Source organism: Nyctereutes procyonoides, unplaced genomic scaffold (assembly GCF_905146905.1).
Source record: "Nyctereutes procyonoides isolate TBG_1078 unplaced genomic scaffold, NYPRO_anot_genome, whole genome shotgun sequence".
NCBI lineage: Eukaryota > Metazoa > Chordata > Mammalia > Carnivora > Canidae > Nyctereutes > Nyctereutes procyonoides.
Genome location: NW_026575126.1, coordinates 58722109 through 58738461, shown reverse-complemented (window position 1 = coordinate 58738461; position 16353 = coordinate 58722109). Strand labels below are relative to the sequence as shown.

General features: G+C 53.8%; 1 protein-coding gene across 1 annotated transcript in view; it reads left to right on the top strand.

The window, feature by feature from the left end:
• The window catches only part of NSMCE1 (NSE1 homolog, SMC5-SMC6 complex component), a 32826-nt gene extending 16504 nt beyond the window's left edge, over window positions 1–16322 (top strand). Inside the window, exons 3-8 of the mRNA XM_055339791.1 lie at window positions 9457–9578; window positions 10490–10567; window positions 12018–12164; window positions 14691–14807; window positions 15560–15680; window positions 16107–16322. Of these exons, the coding sequence (XP_055195766.1) occupies window positions 9457–9578; window positions 10490–10567; window positions 12018–12164; window positions 14691–14807; window positions 15560–15680; window positions 16107–16186 (665 nt within the window). The 3' untranslated portion in view covers window positions 16187–16322. The remainder of the gene's footprint in view (window positions 1–9456; window positions 9579–10489; window positions 10568–12017; window positions 12165–14690; window positions 14808–15559; window positions 15681–16106) is intronic.
• The last annotated feature ends 31 nt before the right edge of the window (window positions 16323–16353 follow it).

Below are 16353 nucleotides of genomic sequence, written 5' to 3'. Positions count from 1 at the left end.
TGACAGGTATTTTCCATTTCTGTCAAACCTTTTACCTAGCTTCACCATGGCTCTGTTTTTCTCATGCTGAGTTACAGGGGAGGTCTGCCCCCGTCAGGACCCCTGCACCTCATTAGGTGGTGCGTTGGTAGTGAGTCACAGCGATATAGTTGACGTTTTTGTGTTCCCTCCAGCATATGGCCATATTTGTAAGTGTCTGCTCTTTTAAGGGAGGACTCTGTGGTCATTAGAAGCCAGCTCCCAATAAACTTGCCCCCTGTTTTTAATGATTTCATTGTGCCTGTTTCCCCTTTGGCTGTGAGGAACAGGTAATAAGCTTGCCACCATGCCAAGCTGCCTGCCCTCCCAGTTAATCAAGGGGGATTAAGGATATGATCATAACTGAAAATTGGCAGAAAATTAGCTTGAAAAGTAATGTCTACAATGTAACTTGATGAATTCCACAACAGGTGTCTGTTGCCTGCTTTACCAGGACTGTCTGGGTTCAGCAAGCTCCTTAACCACAAGGAAATGAACGTTGCTTTCACGTCCCTGGCTCCTGAAGGCCTCTGGGTCCATATCCCCTCCCGCTCTTGACCTTGTGCAGTGCAGCCCTCAGGGTGGGACGACCCTACAGTGGCCCGCACAGATGTCCTAAGCCAGGACTTCTGTGTGCTCCACGCCCTTCTAAGTGTGCACTTCATTGGTTTTGGATTGCATTTTGTCCTGGATCTCAAACACAAGGGAGGTTACGTGTGGCCACTGGAGGGCCAGGGATGAATTCTTCAACAGGATTGTCACAGAGGCCTCTGGCAAGAGCAGGGAAGCCTTTTCTTTTTTCTTTTTTTCTTTTTTCCAGATAGAGGTTCCAGTCAGAGACTTGGGGGAAGTTCTTTTAGTTTCTGAGTCTCAGCTTTCTGTTCTAGAAAGGAAATCTTACCTACTTCATGGAAAAGTCGTGAGGGTTAACCAGGGAAACTTGTATTAGGTGCCTGGTGCAGGGTGCTTCTTGGTGGGTGTTCAGTACATGCTACCTGCTGCCCCTTCCTTCCTCTGTCAGATGACTCTTACTCTGTCATCTGACCCCGCATCCTGGGGATAGGGCGTGAGGGTAGTGACTATCAGAAGATTCATAGTGCTGATAAAGAGCATGATATAGACCATAGGGGGCTGAATTTCTGGCGTGGTCTCTATTTCCTAATGGAAGGAAGTCACAAGTTCCTTGTGGCGTTCCTTGTGGGCAGGCAGGAGGCCCACGTGGTGCGAGTATAGAGCGAGGAGGGGGCGCGCACATTGGGATCATGAAGGAGTGTAGCTGAGTGTGGCTAAGGGTGATGGAGCCCCCATTGGGGGTGTGGAGAAGCGGTGCCAGGACCTGGCCCTGTTCTGGCTGTGTATGGGGGCCTGGGGTAGAGGGCTGCAGTAGGTCTCCCAGGAGACTGTAGGAAGCTGGGCCACATTCCAGGGATGAGGTGAGGGCTGTGGAGAAGTGGACAAAGTGTCCAGAGTCTCCCCTCACAGCACCATAGACCTGTGCACACCATTCAGCCACCTTGCTAATGCCTGCCGGGAACGGGGCACTGAGCTAAGTCTTGCATGTGGACCTCAACAGAGACCACCCAAATGGGAGTAGGCAGGGGCTGTTTATTCAGAGCTCGCTGTGGCGAGGGAGGCGGCCCCCTCACTTGTGTTTTGGCAGAGACTCAATGGCAGGCCGAGGAGCGAGAGAGAATGGAAGGCATCAGGTGTGCCCTGACTGCAGGCCAGAGGCTGGTTAACTAGAAGCAGGACATCCCTCGGTCAGTTGAAGGGAGCGTATTGGCTTCCTCTGGTTGGTCCTAAGCAGGAACAGAAAAACGAGGGGAGCTTTCAGTTACAGATCAAGTCCTGGTCATCTTGAGCCAGTTATTTCGGAGGTTTTTGTCTGCCTTCCTGGCCTGGATGCTAGAGGTAGGGGGCTGACTTCCTACAAGTCTGGCTTCTAGGGAGTAGGCTGGCTCCCTGGGCTGATTAGCGTGGAGAAGGGGCTGCTTCTCTGTGCTGGCAGCTGCAGATTGTGGGTCATAGTCCTGTTCTTACATGTGGTCTGTTCCTGGTGTGTAGACCTCTTTTTCTTGCAGTTTGCTTTATCATGCTTTCTAGATGTTGCATTTTTTTTTTTTAAACAAATCAAAGGTTTGTGGCAACCTTGCATCAGGCAAGTCTGTTGGTGTCTTTGCCAATGGCATACTTTGTGTCTCTGTGTCCCATTTTGGTAATTCTTGGCAATATTTCAAATTTTTGTATTATTATATGTTATGGTGATGTGTGATCAGTGATTACAACTTGCTGAAAGCTCAGATGTTGGTTAGCATTTTTAGCAATAATGTATTTTTAAGTGAAGGTATGTGCATGGTGTTTTTAGACATAATGCCATTGTATATTTATTAGTTAACCGTGTAGTTCAAGTTTAACTTTTATATGCACTAGGAAGCAAAAAAAAAATTTTTTTTTTTACTTGCCTTATTGCAGTGATACTTGATTGTGGTGGTTTGGAACAAAGCCTGTGCTATCTCTGAGGTATGTCTGTAGCCAGTCTCTCAGAAGAGTGAGTGTGACACAGTCTGTTCTGAGTTATTCACAGCCCAACCCGCAGTCTCTTATCTGGCAGGTCAGGGAACAGAGTGGCCCCATTAATCATCTTGTCTCTGTATGGCAGGGTCCCAGCCCACATCAGAATTTGCAGACTGGGCCTGTCAATGGTTTCTAGCTGATGGGCACAGTTTGTTTGCCCTACAATGTTTTAAAAATTAATTACCATATTAAAAACAAAAACCAATCAGGAAATTTCTCATTAAAATCCAAAGATTGAGTATGTGGTTGAAGCAGAGTAGTCCTGCTGCTCTCGATGGGGCGGGTGTTCTCCATTTCACCCCCTGCATCTGCTCTTGTCCCCCTGCCCCACCCACCTTGCCTGGCCTCTATGGGCATCTGATTCTGTCAGGAACAACAGGCTTTGTTCAGATGAAACCAGGGGAAGAGGAAGCTCACACACCAGGGATAAAAGAGCTACTGGGGTTTTAGCATGTGGGTGGCCAGTTCTCTGCAGAGGCCCTTCATCTGCTCCCTGAACTTTCCAGGGGTGGGGGAGGCAGGGTTGGGGCTGCTTCTCATCTCAATGGTAGGTGGCCCACCTGTTTTCAAAGGCTGAGATGAAGTGAAATGCACATTAATAGTATCAACAGTCAAGTTCTGCTGAAAGTGGCTTCATCTTCTGTGATGACTCACATTGTAATTCAGGATGCCCCAGCACCTTCTTGACAAGGAGGCAGCGCTGCTCTGTTCCCCACAGGAGCACTGACCAACAGAGCTCTGGCGAGGGGCCTGGCTGATGGGTGGGTTCCCGGACATACAGAGACAGTAGGCACACCACCCATCACCACCCCAGCAATGGTGTTCTAGGTCTTAGGGTCCTTGGTACCCTGTGGCCAAGATGCAGGGAACTGTGCCAAGTAGTGTAAAATAAGTTTTGTCTGCTGCCATTTGAAGGAAGGTCCAAAGAGCAGGCTTTCTAACTAAAGTTATATTAAAAAAAAAAGAGGGGAAAAAAAAGTCTCTGTGTACTTAGAAACAGCTCTCTAAGCAACAGATATAAGAACAGTCCGTTATTAAAAAGCCTGTTTCCCTTGTACGGTCAGAGTTCTGAGCTCACTTACCTTGTCTAGGAGCACTGTCATTTCTCTTTTCAGATTTAGAAACCCGAGGGTGAAGGCATCAGATTACATCGTTCTTGAGGATTGACTTTTTTTTTTTTTTTTACCCTTAACTGGGGAAAGTCAGACAGAAAAATAGAATAATGCAGTGAAGCCCATTGCCCAGTAAAAAATGGCAACTCCTCACTAATCTTATTTGACCTACACATCTCCCACATACCTGACCCATATTGTGAAGTAATTCTCAGATATTGTTGCACATCTAAGCAAAACTTTGTTTTAATGAATGCTCGAGTCCTTTTTGTCACTGTACCAAACACTAAAGGCCAGACATCGGATTTCCAGTCTGCTGTTTGTCATTCACTGGCCCTGGGATCTTGGGTAAGCCTTTAAGCTCTCTGACCCTTCGGGTCCTCTGTGGAAACCCCTGCCCTGGACCATGCTGTATCCTAGCTCGGCTCAGTGGTTGTTGATGAGGCCCTGCTGAGACCACAAGGGAGTAGGAGCAGGGTACATGGTGAACAATTGATGCACAGACACAGAGAATTACTTATCAAATGTATTTGCCACATGAAAGACTGCTCCTCCCCTCCCCGCTCTTCTGGCGGCATTCACTAGCCAGACTTTGGAAATGGCATTGTTGTCAGTTCCCATCTTTCTCCCATATAGCTGAGTGTCCAGAGAGGCCTTTTCCCAGGCAGTTGATGTGAAGGTCACAAGCTGAGATGTGACCCCTTAAATGCCTCTCTGTGTCCCTGCCTGCCAGCCTTTCCCAGCCCGGGGGGCATGTTCTGGGCCCAGTGTGCCCCAGCACCCGTGTGTGGTCCAGCGCTGGCCCTGCCCTGTCCTTAGCGCTGCGCTCAGATGGACCACCTGGCCAGCCCCAGCAAAGGAGAGGGCGACTTGGCCCACAAGTGGTTTGGTCCCTTGGGGTCTTATTTTTTGCTGTTATTTCCTCTGCCTAAAAATAGCATTTTCTATCTATAGTACCTAGTTTGGAACAAAACTGTTGCTCAGAAGTTAGGGCAGCAGACTTCCTGAGTGCCTGCCGCCCGAGTGTGCAGTGAGCCCTAGGTTCTAGTAGCCTGATGGGAAGCAGGAACCCTGATGAGTGAGAAGAGGTTTGTTGGTTAAGCTAAAATCTAATTTTACAAGAAAAGGAAATCATATATATATATATATAGAAGTGGCCAGAAAAAGCAATCTCTCAAATTGAAGCAGCCCCGCTCATCAGAGGAATGGTGTTCCCTTTTGTTTGGTGCCACCCCAGCCTATGCACTGCCCCAAGTCCCCGCTTTTTAATTGTCCTGTTGGAAGGCATTTCCCACTAAAGAAAGAGCTATCCTGTCCTCCCCAGGACCTTGGTGTTTCAGCCCCGCACATGGCAGGGTGTGTTCACAGGGAACACTCGCTCTGCATTGTGGACGCTCTGTGGCTTCGTGTGCCAGAGCTTGGGATGTGGTGTCACGCAGGCCTGGGCACCCCTGCTAAACTATGGGAACACTGGGTAAGTTCTCGGACCTCCCCAAGCTTCTTGTGTATAAAGATGATATTCATAACTTGCGTTCTAGAGCTCCTGTAGTGATGAAGTGAAGCAAGCTAGTGAGCAGTGCCCAGCACACACTCAGGCGAATGATAGCCACACATTTGTAGGCTCCCTATTTCTAGCTCAACCAGAGCAACTTTGCCACAACCCACAAGGAAGGCCGAGGGACACCCTGCTCCCAAGTAGAAAGGATCCAGGAGGCACCTAAAATCCATAGGCCTTGGCTTGGTTTGGACATGGTACCCCATGCCCTGGTTTGGGTGGTACCCTGCTCTCAGAAGAGACAGTGGTGGTGGGACCAGGACCATGCTCGTCACTTCTTAGAACTGGTCATCCCATGGTGCTGACTGCAGGTCCATGGGATTGAAAGACCCAGCCTCTGATCCAGCTCAACTGCAAAAAAACTGGTTACTTTGATACGTAGCTGAGGCCTGTCTTTTTTTCTCAGTGGGTTTGGGATTCTGAAGGGAAGAGTGATGTTATTAATTAATTCTCTTAAGTCATCAAAATGGTGGGACTAAGACTGGACATAATTGCCTCAGAAGTGTGTGGGTCTGTCTTTTATCTCATGCACTTTGACATGACCATAAATTCACAGGATGTTGGAGCCAATAGGATCCATGGACACTCCTTTAGCCTGGGCTGTTTGTACAGATCTGCAGACTATAGCTGCTCCATGAGGGCTTCAGGAACAGGGCAGGAGAGGGGGCACAGCAGTGAAAATAGTGCATCAGAGGATGGGAGGTCGGGAAGCGCGCTGGTCTGGTGTACCCGGGACACTTGATGGGCCTATCAGGGATCTTGGTAGCAAGCAGGTGGCCTCAGTTCTGGCTGACTTTAAAAGAACCACGTGGGAAGGGTGTTGGGACAGGATTACACAGGACTGGTTGGCAGCTAAGGGCCAGCCTGGGGAGTGGGCAGGACCCCAAGGACACCAGGGCACAGGACGACCTTATGGCCAAAGCCATCTTCCCACCTTCCCACCTTCTGGTGGCTGAGCTGGAACCACCTCCAGCCCTCCCTTTGTCCCTTCCTAGATTGAGGGTATCTGTCTGATGGATCTTGGACCACTCCTGACTGACCTGAGATCTGGTCCCTTCAGCTTCCTGCCTTCTGGTTCTCTGGATATGGGTTCTTGGAATTATTCTCCTCCCCAGATCACACACATAGGGGAAAGACAATAAAAAAAAAAAAAACCCCAAAACAAAAACAAAACTGAGATCCTGTTAGGATCTCAGCAAACGTTACCAGATGACTCCGGTAGTGGGGTGGCCAGATTTGGTAATCCGAGCAGCCAAGTGATTGGGAAAGGCAGTGCTTGACAGCGGTAGGAGGCCAGGCCACGGGAACCTCCCCTCAGCTGGTCTGGTCCAAGAAGCTTGCATGGGAGGGGAGACGTGTCCAGGATGCCAGGGGAGTGGGAGGCTAGGGGGGTCGGAACGAGGGGTGGCTTTAGAGAGAGGGTCAGAGGGATGTGTTTCAGACACATGAAGTTGAAGGTGAGGCAGTGGGTGGCCTTCAGAGATGAGAGGAAGGGAGAGACTCACCTGGGGTCCCCCAGAGAGGCGGGTGGGACTGGGCTGGCTACACAGCACCATGCTGTTGCCCCCCCAAAACTCAAGTCAGGTGGGGGGTGTTACTGAACACAAGAGAAGTTTATTCTTAGGTAGTGATTAAGAAGGAGGTAGTAGGGGATCCCTGGGTGGCGCAGTGGTTTGGCGCCTGCCTTTGGCCCAGGGCGCGATCCTGGAGACCCGGGATCGAATCCCACATCGGGCTCCCCGTACCTGGAGCCTGCTTCTCCCTCTGCCTGTGTCTCTGCCTCTCTCCTTCTGTCTCTCTCTATGTGACTATCATAAATAAATAAAAAAAAAAAGAAGGAGGTAGTATGGCACAGGGTGTGAGAAACACGCAGGGTGTCAGCAGTTGGCAGGGACGAGGACTTGCCCTTGACATAGGAAGCAGTGTGGTCGGAGAGGGTGAGGCCAGAGAACGTGAGCAGGGGAGCAGGTGGCTGGTTTCTGCAAATGAGGACTGCAGTAGGAAGTGGGTTTTTTGTTTTTGTTTTTGTTTTTGATCTTTTTTTTCTTTTTGGTAAAGTGAAAACATTCATTATTTCTGAAAAATGAGACTGGACAAAACGCCAGAGGGAGTGGGAGAGGGGAAAGTGCCGAGTGGCTATTAGCTCACCTCCATGCAGATAAAGTATCTGGAAAGTCCGATGTATTAGAGTGTTTGTGATCTGCCCACAGGGTACCTTTTTCTGAGCGACACCCAGGAGTGGCCTTTTCAATGGAAAATGTGTATTATCACTTTCAGAGGGAGGTGGGACTTGCCATTGTGTCATGTAACTGGGTGGACGGAGCAGCTCCTGCCCACGAAGAGCCCTGTCACCCCCCGCCCCCAAGTCAGTGAGCAGTGCCCCCAGCTTCCCAGGGTTGGAGCTTGGCAGCAGGAAGGGCTTCCCGCATGCGGAGAAGCCTCCTGGCCATGCTGCACAAGCCCCGGCCCACATGCTGCTTGCGCACGTCTGTGTGGAAGAGGAACAGCAAAGGCACCGCGTGCTGGGAGCTGCGGAGAACATTTCATGGAAAAAAAGTGCTATTCAAGCTGGCTTCCGTGATGAGTAGTAGGTAGAAACGGGGGTGAGGAGGAGGAAGGAGGCATTTCGGAAAGGAAGAGCCTGAGCGAAGGTGCAGGTGCGGGGGCTGGAGTCCCGCCCGGCCTCTGCCCCGGGCTCTCCGCAGCTGTCGGCGCTCTTCGCGCCATGTCCACGCACCGCCTACTCACTACTACTGATGTTTTATTTAAAGTGTTTTTTTTTTTTTAAACTTAAACAAGTTTACTTAAAAAGGAAGATTGGATCCCTGCTGTGATTTGCACATATAGTACTGTTGTCATGGTCATCAGCTGTTCCGGGCCACCTCGTGTCCTCCCTTGCTTGTGTTAGGACAGTCTCCTTGTGTGGTCCACATGGCTGTGACCGTTGGTGCCACCAGTGTAACCGGTTATTGTTTTTAACCTTCAGTCTGTAGGTATACAGGAGCTTCGAAGTGTCGTTCTCTGTGGGAAGTCAAACACAGAGTTCAAGTGCCCTGGGCCGACCCCCTCGTCTGTGTTTCCCTCCTGGCAGTGGCCTGAGCCATCAGCTTGCTGGGTCGTTCTTCCTGGCCTTTCTCCTGAAGTATTGTTTTGTTGGTTTTATCATTGCCTTTAACATTAAGGGTATCATATTGTTTGTATGCCTGCTGCTTCTCAAATTTGTTGAAAGTCCTTTAATAAGTAAAAACAGTAATAAACACTTTTTATTTAAAAAAGTATCACAGTACACAGAGGGGGTAAATCTAAGACACAAAGCTGCTTTCTCTGTTTCCAACTCGGAAAGGCTCCCCATTGCCCCCTCCCTCTGGGCTGCAGGGCCTCCTGCTGCAGCCTCACTGGCTCCCTGATTGCTTTCTGTCCCCAGCTGGTGGGTGGTTCATTCACTGCAGCCCCTGCAACATGGGGATGCTGATCGCATACCTCTGCTGTATGGATTGGCAGCCCCAGGACAGTGGTGGGGCCTTCCTTGTGCAGCTCCAGGCAGCCTGGAGGCGGGCTAGCATACAGGTTGGAGCTCAGGTCATGGCTGTGCTGCGAGGCTCCCTGCTGCTCACTGTGCCCCAGGGGTTCATTGCAGGCAAGTCAGCTCCCTGTGCATCCGGGCCTCATCCCCACACCAGAGGACGCTCATGCCTGCCTCAGAGGCCTGCTGGCAGGATGGACTAATGCCTGGAAAGTGCTTAGTGCAGGGCCTCCCTGGGGGGCAGGGGTGATCAGTGCACGCTGGTCTCTTACCCAGGTCGTTTAGTCTTCACTGCTGCCCCCTGACCCGCCCACCACCCCTTGCCCCCAGCCCAGCACGAAGGCTGGCATGGGGGTGTTCGGTATGTGTCTGGATGGTGGAGAAAGGGAAGAAGGAATAGAGATGGATCGGGCATGGGGGAGGCTGTGAGGGGGAAGCCTGCAGAGGGGCATAGGAGGTGGCAGGGGACAGCAAGGACAGGAAGAGCTGGGTGGGCTCAGAAACCATTCCCCGGGGGTCTGATGACTCGAGGAAGGAAGCCATTGGCATTCACCAAGGGTCTGGGCCTCCACCTGCTTCTGGCCTTGGTGTCACGGGCTCAGGTGGATGGAGAGATTCCAAGCACCACACTTCTTGGTGCCCTCCCCCCCCCCCCCGGGCTCATTTCTCTCCAGGTACTGCCGCTGTGGAGGAGCTGGAAGACTTTATCAACAACATTAACAGCGTCCTGGAATCCTTGTATATTGAGATCAAGAAAGGAGCCACCGAAGATGACGGGAGACCCGTGTACGCGCTGGTGAGTGCCTGCTGGCGCCCTCTTGCGGCGTCTGTGCGGAGCAGAGGCGCCCCTGCCGCAGCTGCCCTGCAGGGGGACGCAGACGCAGCCCAGGCCACCAGAGCCACCAGGCCACCAGGCCACCAGAGCGTCCTGTGCCATGATCAGGGCTAGGGGCTGTCACCTCCGTGTGCACATCACTGCCCCACACCGAGCCCCTGCCCGAGACAGGGCAGCGTGCACTAGGCTTTGTTTGGTCTGTTGACAGTTCAACGCAAGCAGTCACCTCAAAAGTGTGGAATATTAGGATTAAAGGGAGGAGAGTGGTTTCTCATTTTTCATAAGGCATAGAAGCTGTGAGAAGGAAAAAAATGTGGGGCACTAGGGGTTGAGAGCCAGTCAGGCCTTCTGTTGTTCCAGTGTCCCTCCTGGCCAGGGAACAAGGGGCGAAACAGGCAGGCGGAGCAGACAGGCCCCCGGCCCGGGCTAGAGCACCACTGTAGGCCCATCTGAGGAGACCAGGCTCCCGCAGCCAGGCCCATCCAGAGACAGGCGCTGGCCAGGACTCCCACACCCTTCCCCGGGAAAAGGGTTGTGGAGTCAAGTAGCTATGGGAATGCTGGATTAAATGGGTGAATCTGATTTGTTTACTGCTGGCCTTGTCAGTTACTTTTGCATGTGAGGCTCCATGAAGCATGCAGGTAAGTTCCCCAAATGTATCTGGGTTTGGAAGATACTACACGTTCTGAAAATCTGAGATTCAGACGTGCTGACTGAGTTAGAGACTTAAGTCTGTAACATGTGACTGTTCACAAATCCAGCCCTATGGCCAGCAGCACCTGCACACTAGTGCTCAGTGGCTGGTGAGAGGTGCTCTACTAGCTGACCAGCGAGGGGCCCAGCCTGACTGCCATGCTGACCTCTTTTTTTAGGTGAATCTTGCGACAACTTCCGTTTCCAAAATGGCCTCAGATTTTGCAGAGAATGAGCTGGATCTGTTTAGAAAGGCTGTAAGTACAGTAGTTCCTGTTTATGGGCTGGGCTTCTTAGGGGAGATTTGCTGTCTTCCATCATTAGAAATGGAAACCAAGATCTTGGAGAGTCACCACTGCTGCCCTAGATAGCCATCTGCAGGGGGTGGGTCACTGAGCAGCTCACCACGGATGGCAGAAGGGCACCAGGGCTTCCCAGGAAGGAAGAACTTCTCTAGGTTTAAACCCGGATTGGTTGTGCACCATGCCTCTGGTTGTGCAATGCAGGTGAACAAGTGCTCCTCTTGCTGCTCCCAGCAGGGTCCAGACCCCCAGAAGCAGCAGCAGCAGCACCAGGGAAGTTGCTAGAAAGGCCAAATCCTAGTTCCCCCCCCTCCCCTCCGCCCCACACCACAGACTGTTGAATCCAGGTCTGCATTTTAATGAGGTGCCCCAATGGCATGTTTCCCCATTCACACTCGAGAGGCACTGCTCTGCCTCCCCAGTATCAGAACTGTTGGTTCAGCCTTGTCACTCACCTGGTGAGCACCTGGCCGTGACAGTGGTTCTCAGCCCTGGGTGCATATTCTAATAACCGGAGGGTAAAAATAGTTGAGACATTGGGACCTCATCCACACCTGGCGAATCCAGGTCTCTGATAACTCCTCCTAGAATCATTCCTTTCCAAGCCTCTGGTGACAACTGGCAGCCTAGGTTGAGAACCAGGCACTGGGATGCTAGCCGGCCTGTGCGGGCAGGAAGCCTATCTTCCCAGCAGCCCTGTGAGCAGTGTCGGGACCAGCCCGCTGGGCCCTCCTGGCCTGGGCTCCACACCGTCTCTGCAGCTTCCGAGCAAGCCTGCCTCCTGGTCCACCCTGGCTTTGCTGTCTTGCCCTTCCTGCCTCCAGCCTGCCCTTCACCTGTGAGGTCCTGTCCGTGTGAGTCCTACCAACTGAGTAGGAGGGTGCTACCTTGGTATTCATTCATTCCCCAGCTTCTCTACCTTCAGGGAGGTGGGGGCAAGAGAGGATTCTTTTTTTTTTTTTTTTAATTTTTTATTTGTTTATGATAGTCACAGAGAGAGAGAGAGGGGCAGAGACATAGGCAGAGGGAGAAGCAGGCTCCATGCACCGGGAGCCCGACGTGGGATTCGATCCCGGGTCTCCACGATCACGCCCTGGGCCAAAGGCAGGCGCCAAACCGCTGCGCCACCCAGGGATCCCAAGAGGATTCTTGATTTAGGGGTGTTAAGGTCATCCATTTGGCATGATATCTCAGGGTGAGCACTGAGTCTAAAGGACTGACCGTGGTTATGGCTTTTGGTGCTCGTCACAAAGCTGTCTTCCTGAAGGAGCGTCCCAGGGCCCAGTGCTGCCGCTCATTGTGAGCAGTTTCACAGCCTCCTGCCCCCGCCAGGATTGGTGTTCTTGCTCAAATGTTGTTTTTTGGCGGTTTGATAGATGAACGTGGTACCTGCTGTTTCTTCCAGTTGGAACTGATTATTGACTCAGAAACTGGCTTTGCATCTTCCACAAATATTTTGAACCTGGTCGATCAACTTAAAGGCAAGAAGATGAGGAAGAAGGAAGCAGAGCAGGTGCTGCAGAAGTTTGTACAGAACAAATGGCTGATCGAGGTAGTGTGGTTTCCCCAGCCCGGCACATTTAGAACAGAGAACAGTTTTTCTCTAAAACCATATCGTATCCAGTTGTTGTCTGTTGAGCTAGGCCCTATCAGGCCTCTTGTCTGCTTTAATGCCCATCGGGACCCTATGAGAAGGACTTGGAGCCTCCCGCTTGCTCGTGTCATGTGGCCAGGGCACCCTGGCCAGAAGTGCAGAGCAGGGACTCTACCCGGTTTGGCACTCTGGTCCACAGATGTGGGGCCATGGGCGCTGTGGGTGAGAGCATGGCTCTGGCACCGGACCCGGCCCAGTTCCTGGTCAGGGAACCTAGAGCTCCTCTTCTGTAGGAGGGGAGGAACAGTGTCACCTCCTGGTGGGAGGTGGGGGGAAGGGACGGCAGACATCCAGTGCCCAGTGCTGGGCTCCCAAAGGAATTTGCCATCCTTGTGGTGGTTATTGTCAATGTTACATCAGTCAGGGCCCGGGGTCCATGGGCCTTTTGCTTCGACATGGCCCCAAGGTGCAGAGAGGACTTGGGGGCAGATGCTGGGGAGGAGCTGTGGATGTCTAAAAGGGACCAGACAGCACTCATGTTCACATTTCTAGACCCCCCGTGGCTGCTTCTGCTGACTGGAGCAGAGCAGATGTTTCTGGGCTTTTCCCACGAAAGGTACCACCAGGAAGCCCGAGGCAGACAAGCCCTGAGCTGGCCTCTGACCTCAGCCGTGCCCCTGAGTGCCTGTGTCTGCACGTGGTGGGCTCAGGTCACCCTCTACTTCCTCGTTCGGCGGTCTTTCCCGTGGCTGGAGGCTGCAGCTCACGGTGAGACACTTCTTCACTACCCTCCCCGGGACAGCCTGCCTCTGGTCACCGAGCGGCGGCACTGAGTACTTGCTCCCGAGGGGCGGGCCATCCCTGCAGTGTGACCAGCAGGCCTCAGGGCCTCCGGTGCTTCCCTGGCCAGGGGAAGACAGTTGCAGGGCTGAGGGCAGGGGTGGTGGGACCCACCACAGTCTTGGGTTCTCCGCTGTGCCCTGACGACAGCCCCTCAGCTCTGGTGTTTAGCTGGGCACCTGCGGCTCCGTGGCATGGGTGGTGTCCCCCATCCAGGCCTGGGCCAGGGTGACCACAGCTCCCAACAGTGGCCGTGTCACAGGCTCTCTTCCCCTCCAGGGCAGGTTTGGCACAAGGGAGCATTCTTGGGTAGCTCAGGTTACAACCGACTGAGGTCTGCCCCAGACCAAGTGTTTTAACAATCTCTCCCTGCACCTTGCCGCCCCTGCAGACACTCCGCCAGTGCTGCTGGGGGGATGGCTGGGTAGGGAGGGGATAACCTGGAGGGATAGAACTTAATTAAAATGAACTCAAACACATGCAAGAAGTATTTGCTCCTCATGGGAGGATGAGAAGATAACTATTCTCCATGATCGCCCATTGGTCCACCCCCCAGAGCTCCCCACCCTGCCACTCAGCAGCCCTGAGCACCCTGCTGTGGGTGCACATCCAGGGCACAGATATGAAGGTGTCCCGGTGGTGGGGGCTGGCAGGTGGGCATCCGGGACCGGGGGAGGCCCCTAGGTGGGCTGGCTGCAGTGAGGGTGCGGGTCCTCAGCGTGGGGGCCTCTGCTGACAGCCACACTCCACACAGCAGGGGCCATCCTGCTGCAGGGCCTGAGCTCAAAGGATAGCTGGGAGGCCTGGGAGATCTTGGGAGTCTGGCTCTTCTTTGGGGGACCAGGGCACCTCATCTGCAACAGGGCCCCCATAGGACTGAGCAGGGTCATGAACTATGAGCACTGGCCAGTTCCAGACACACAGTAGGTGTGTAGCACGAGTAGAACTTGTTCATGGGGGCCTGGGCATTCACCCCGTGGTCTCAGTGCAGGGCCGAGTCCACCTGCCCTGGGAGGTTTATCACGGGATTGCCCAGTGCTGAGCCCTGCACTAGGCTTGGGGACACAAGAGCAGAACCGGGCCTGGTGCTGTCCCGGGGCCCGCGGCCTGGGGAGGAGCCAGAGATTGGGCAGGCAGCTTGCTGAAGTCGAGGTACAGGTAGAAAGGAAACACGCTCGCAGGACAGCTTTTCCCCAACTGAGGCAATGACCCCGGAGCTGAAGGCTGGAGTGCTGGCTGGGGAAGGAGAGGGAGGGGTGCACATGAGGGCAGGGGATGTGCCCAGCTCACCCCGTGGGAGGCCGCCTCCCTCTCCCTGCTCCGCATCCTCCCTGTAGGGGAGCGAGGGCAGTCCTTGCTCGGGGGCTGCTGGCACACTCGTGGTTCACGCCTGTGTGGTACAAGGGAGGTGCCGAGGCAGGGGTGTGCAGAGCCTCACCTCATTCTCTTTCAGTCTCGGCCCAGGTTTTCGTGGCTTGTGGCTCTGCCCAGGGGCCGGCGTGGACACCTGCGGGTGGGGACTGGTGAAAACCAGTGGCGTGAGGGGTGCCCCGTCTGCAGCTCTGTGGACCGTGGGCCTGCTGGGTGGGAAGGCCCTGACTTGCCAGAGGCTCAGACGTCGCCACTTCCCGTTCTGCCCTGCAGAAGGAAGGGGAGTTCACCCTGCACAGCCGGGCCATCCTGGAGATGGAGCAGTACATCCGGGAGACGTACCCCGATGCCGTGAAGATCTGCAACATCTGCCACAGCCTCCTCATCCAGGTACCGTACCAGCGGCGGGGCACCTTCTAGAACTCATCCTGAGCCTCTGCCTCTGGCATGGGCAGACATAGGGCATCCCCTGGGAAGTGTCTGAGGATGACCAAGCAAATGCCCGCCCTTTCTCCCCGCGGAGCCTTAGTTCTAGTCCAGGGGCTCTCAGAGGTCTGTGTGTAGCCTGCGTCACCTTGGCAGTGGCGTGCTGAACATCTGGGCGTGTTGACCTCTGGTGTTTGGTTCTGTGCTGCCTACTTGGCGAGGTTTTGCTGCCGCCGGGCCAGCACGGGACGTCTAGGGTTCTTCCTTCTGATTCTTACCTTTCCACTGTCGTCAGCTGTGCCTCGATGAGCCTCTTTGCACACCTACTTCTGGGCACCTGGGGTTGGTTCCCTGGGCCAGATTCCTAGAAGTGGAATTACTGGAGGGGCTCACACGTTTTCTTAAAGCCTCTGACCCACGTTGCCCGGGGGCCTTCCTGAAGGCTGTAGCTGTGCACAGGACCCCTGCGAGGTCTGTGCCACTGTGCGCTGGCTGGCAGAGCTTTCAGTGTCCTCCACCTACATTCCTTTCTCAGAATTCTGTAATAAAAATTCCTAAAAGCCCTTGAGCTGAGGGCTTTGGGATTATCATTATTCATTGGGGGCCTGGAAGACAAAACTGTGGAGCCTGTTGGGCATTCTCCTGGCCATTTGCTGAAGGTATGTGACCACGGAGGTGCACCCAAGGCTCCACAGCCGTCGCCTTTCTGGTTTCAGGGTCAAAGCTGCGAGACCTGTGGGATCAGGATGCATTTACCTTGCGTGGCCAAGTATTTCCAGTCCAATTCAGAGCCACGCTGTCCCCACTGTAATGACTACTGGCCTCACGAGATACCAGGTTCGTGTCCCTGCAGTGCTCGGGTGCTGACCCCTGGCCTCTGGGGGGGGTGCTGGGTGGCAGGACTGAGGGGACACCTGGGGACAGGGAGTGCTCAGACGAGGGCTCCGTGCCTGCAGGTCTGTGTGATCAGGACCCGAACCCAGTAAGTGGAGGCCTTCCTGCTTGCACACTTGCAATGGCTTAGAACCCAGTAGAACTCCCATGGCACGTGAGGCTCTGGTCTAAACAAGCCCCCCCACCTGCCTCGACAGCCATCTCGGGATGTGAGGTGACCCTCCCTTCCTGGCTGTGGTGTGGGGGTAGATCAGCAGGGAGGGACGAGCAGAGCCCACGGCAGGCGACATGTGGCAGTGGACGCGGCTGCTGCTGTGTGTGCGCCCAGCACTGCCACTCATGGTACCTTCTCGCCTTTTCCATGTACAGAGGTCTTCGACCCCGAGAAGGAGCGGGAGGCTAGTACCTCCAAGGCCAACAGAAAGTCCTTGCGGTCCAGGCAGCACTAGCTGGCCCAGGCTTGCTGCCTTTGGGGGATGGCAGGTGAGCCCTGTTGGGAGGACTAGCATCAGCGTTCACGCTGCCCGAATCCCGTCTGCTCTGTGTTCACTCATCAGCAGGTTCAGAATAAAAGTTACTAATGAGTCACTGCTTCCTTGGTCTGTGGTCGTGCACC